The following is a 2,687-nucleotide window of genomic DNA, read 5'->3' on the forward strand; positions in this document are numbered from 1 at the left end:
AATTCAGAAAGTGTAATTTAAAATAGTATAGGAGGCAAATTATTTTATAGCATATTAGTCTTTTAGTGGAATGAATTTCTGTTTCAATTTCCAAACATAAAATTAATTGATTCAAAAATGTTTCTGCCTTAGACCTCTGGCAATGTACTATAAATAGTATCATCAATTTCATCTTCATCGTCATCATTTTCTCCCATTTGCTGTTCTTCATGTATGCCGCATTTTCGTGAATGGTCTTTCATTGCTGTGATCGAGGAGTGATACAATGAACATTTAGGACAAGTTCGCCTTTTGAGAAGTGATACCCCTTTCCCATTTTGTTTCTTGAGAGATGGGCAATACTCATCATAGCAATTTATCTTTAGCTGTTTTGAAAGGAACAAACTTTGAAATAGGCTTAATTTGCCTATGTTTTGATGACATCATCTTGGGTCTGACCCCCCCCCCCCCCCATGTCAACACATGTCAACATTTGGTAGACCCCCCCCCCCCCCCCTAGCTGATGACGTAATATGTGAACGCTCCGTTATCTGTTGTAAAAAAATCTGGATGGATGTAATTAAACTTAATAATAAAGTTTGTGGAATTGTCCCTGAGTCAATGGTTCACTCCCCACTGCTGCCCACTTCCCATAACTTTGGTCGGTTTCGTCGAATTTTGGCGAGTTTCGTAAAAAAGAAACACCCCTTTTGTGTGTTGATGCGTGCTATTCAGCTGGCGGATGTTGTGAACATTTTATCTCAGCGCATAGCATTCAATACATGATCTTCTTTCCGATCATTTCTGGTAATTTCCGCACGTTTCCCACTGTTATCCATCTCACAGTCCCATATTCCCAGGTTCATTTCCCTCTAATATCATCCTCCCATAGTCCCAGGTTCACTCCCAACTGCTGCCAACTTTCCATAACCGTTGTCGTTTCGTAGTTTCCGGTCGTTTCCAGTATTACGTAGCACCCGTAGATATGACTATTTGTTTCCGTTATACAAAAACTCACATTAAAAAAAAAATTATTCTAAAACATGGCTTGAAATCTGCTGTTTCTTAATTAATGTATTTTTCTTCCACAGGAAAATCCATTGATCAAAGTTCGGATACAGGCTGTAATCCAAACATCAATTGCTTCGTGAATCCTTGCATTTTCAGCTCATGTGTCGATGGTGAAAGATGTGAGAGCTGTAACTGCCAATGCCAAGCCAAATGTGTGCCACTCAAAGATTCAGACTTTCTCTTTAATGCTGATGAATAGGGCTGCGATTGTCTTTAAATTGTACGAGACCTTTATTATAAGGATATATTTTTAGCAATCATGATATTAATTATTTTTAGCCTTTTTTGTTTTGTTTCAATTTTTATTTAGTTTACATCATAACAATCTCTCAAAAAGTAAGATGCATTGTTGAATGTAATAGTCGACCTTGATATGAAATAAAAGGGCTGCTTGGTTGTATCTGGGATTATTTTTTTGTTTTGTTTTGTTTTTTAATTTTTTATTTTTGGTTTGTGGATTTTTGTATCATCCATTATTTAAGTACAGAATTCCATCTTTTATAGACTGGATTCCTTTTTTTGTTTTCCTAACCTGACGTCATAAGATAGTCTTCACAGCAAAAAATTACAAATAGTCATGAATAAACAATGACAGGCAGACATAAGTTCATTTTTAAAAAAAAATACAGACACACACACACACACACACACACACACAGACACAGACACATACACATTTAAATAAAGATACATTGAACTTATCTAAGGCCTGGTATCAACATAAAGACAAGATTGATGAATACGTTTGGCCTGCGATGATCATAAAAGCACATAATGTGACTTGAAGGAAGGTCACTCTTTGCGTAAATTTCTTAAATAAGTTATCTGATGAGATATATATATATATATGTAATAGAGTCAGACAACCGGGTAGTTGATGCCGGCGAGTGCGATAGTAGAGACAACCGGGTAGTTGATGCCGGCGAGTGTGATACTGATGGAGACAACCGGTAGTTGATGCCGGCGAGTGGTAGTAGTGGTATTGGCAGAGTGTAGAGGCCGTGGGAGTGGATGGATTCGGTCCCGGGGTCGACTTAAGAGTTCCAAACTGTAACTGCGGCGGTGGTGCTCAAATGAGGAAGATAGATCGTGACAATGAAGTGACAGTTTAGTACTACTGTTAGTGATAGTAGCATGACTTCATGTGTCAGAAGTAGAAGTAGGGAGTTGATTTCATGAGCGAAGAGCACACACCACAGTCAAGTCCGGAGACACCATAGTCTACCCGAGTCCTAGCCCATCCACTCCAGGGTAGTGGAGGCGATCAAACAACAAAGGCCAGTATGTATAATGATGAAGTCTTTATTCAGGAACAATGGAACAGATCATTCTTTTGTATCGTATTCGTGTAGCAATGAATGAATGAAAAGAATGGCAGAAGAATCTCGGCCTACACTAGTGTTGGGTAATTTGATCGCTTTTACTCGATCGACGACCGAGCGCCAAGCCACGAGTCAGTGCTCGATCTCAATGCCGGAAGAGCGAGTTAGTAAAACGATCACTCGATCGTAAAACGATCAGGCGGGTTGTGAGCTTGAGACGATCTTGACACGTGAGACGAGCTTGAGACGATCAGGATTCGAGCGAGCGGAGGGTAACGAGTGTTTCGAATCATTTCAAATTCAAACGATCACAGT

General features: G+C 39.3%; 1 protein-coding gene across 1 annotated transcript in view; it reads left to right on the forward strand.

Moving 5' to 3' along the window:
• LOC144980950 (nucleic acid dioxygenase ALKBH1-like) overlaps nucleotides 1-1,450 on the forward strand; it is a 33,355-nt gene extending 31,905 nt beyond the window's left edge. The window contains exon 8 of the mRNA XM_078928941.1: nucleotides 1,071-1,450. Within this exon, the coding sequence (XP_078785067.1) occupies nucleotides 1,071-1,130 (60 nt within the window). The 3' untranslated portion in view covers nucleotides 1,131-1,450. The remainder of the gene's footprint in view (nucleotides 1-1,070) is intronic.
• The last annotated feature ends 1,237 nt before the right edge of the window (nucleotides 1,451-2,687 follow it).

The sequence above is a fragment of the Berghia stephanieae genome, chromosome 1 (genome assembly GCF_034508935.2).
Source record: "Berghia stephanieae isolate SIO BIC M18660-M18661 chromosome 1, UCSD_Bste_1.3, whole genome shotgun sequence".
Taxonomy (NCBI): Eukaryota; Metazoa; Mollusca; class Gastropoda; order Nudibranchia; family Aeolidiidae; genus Berghia; species Berghia stephanieae.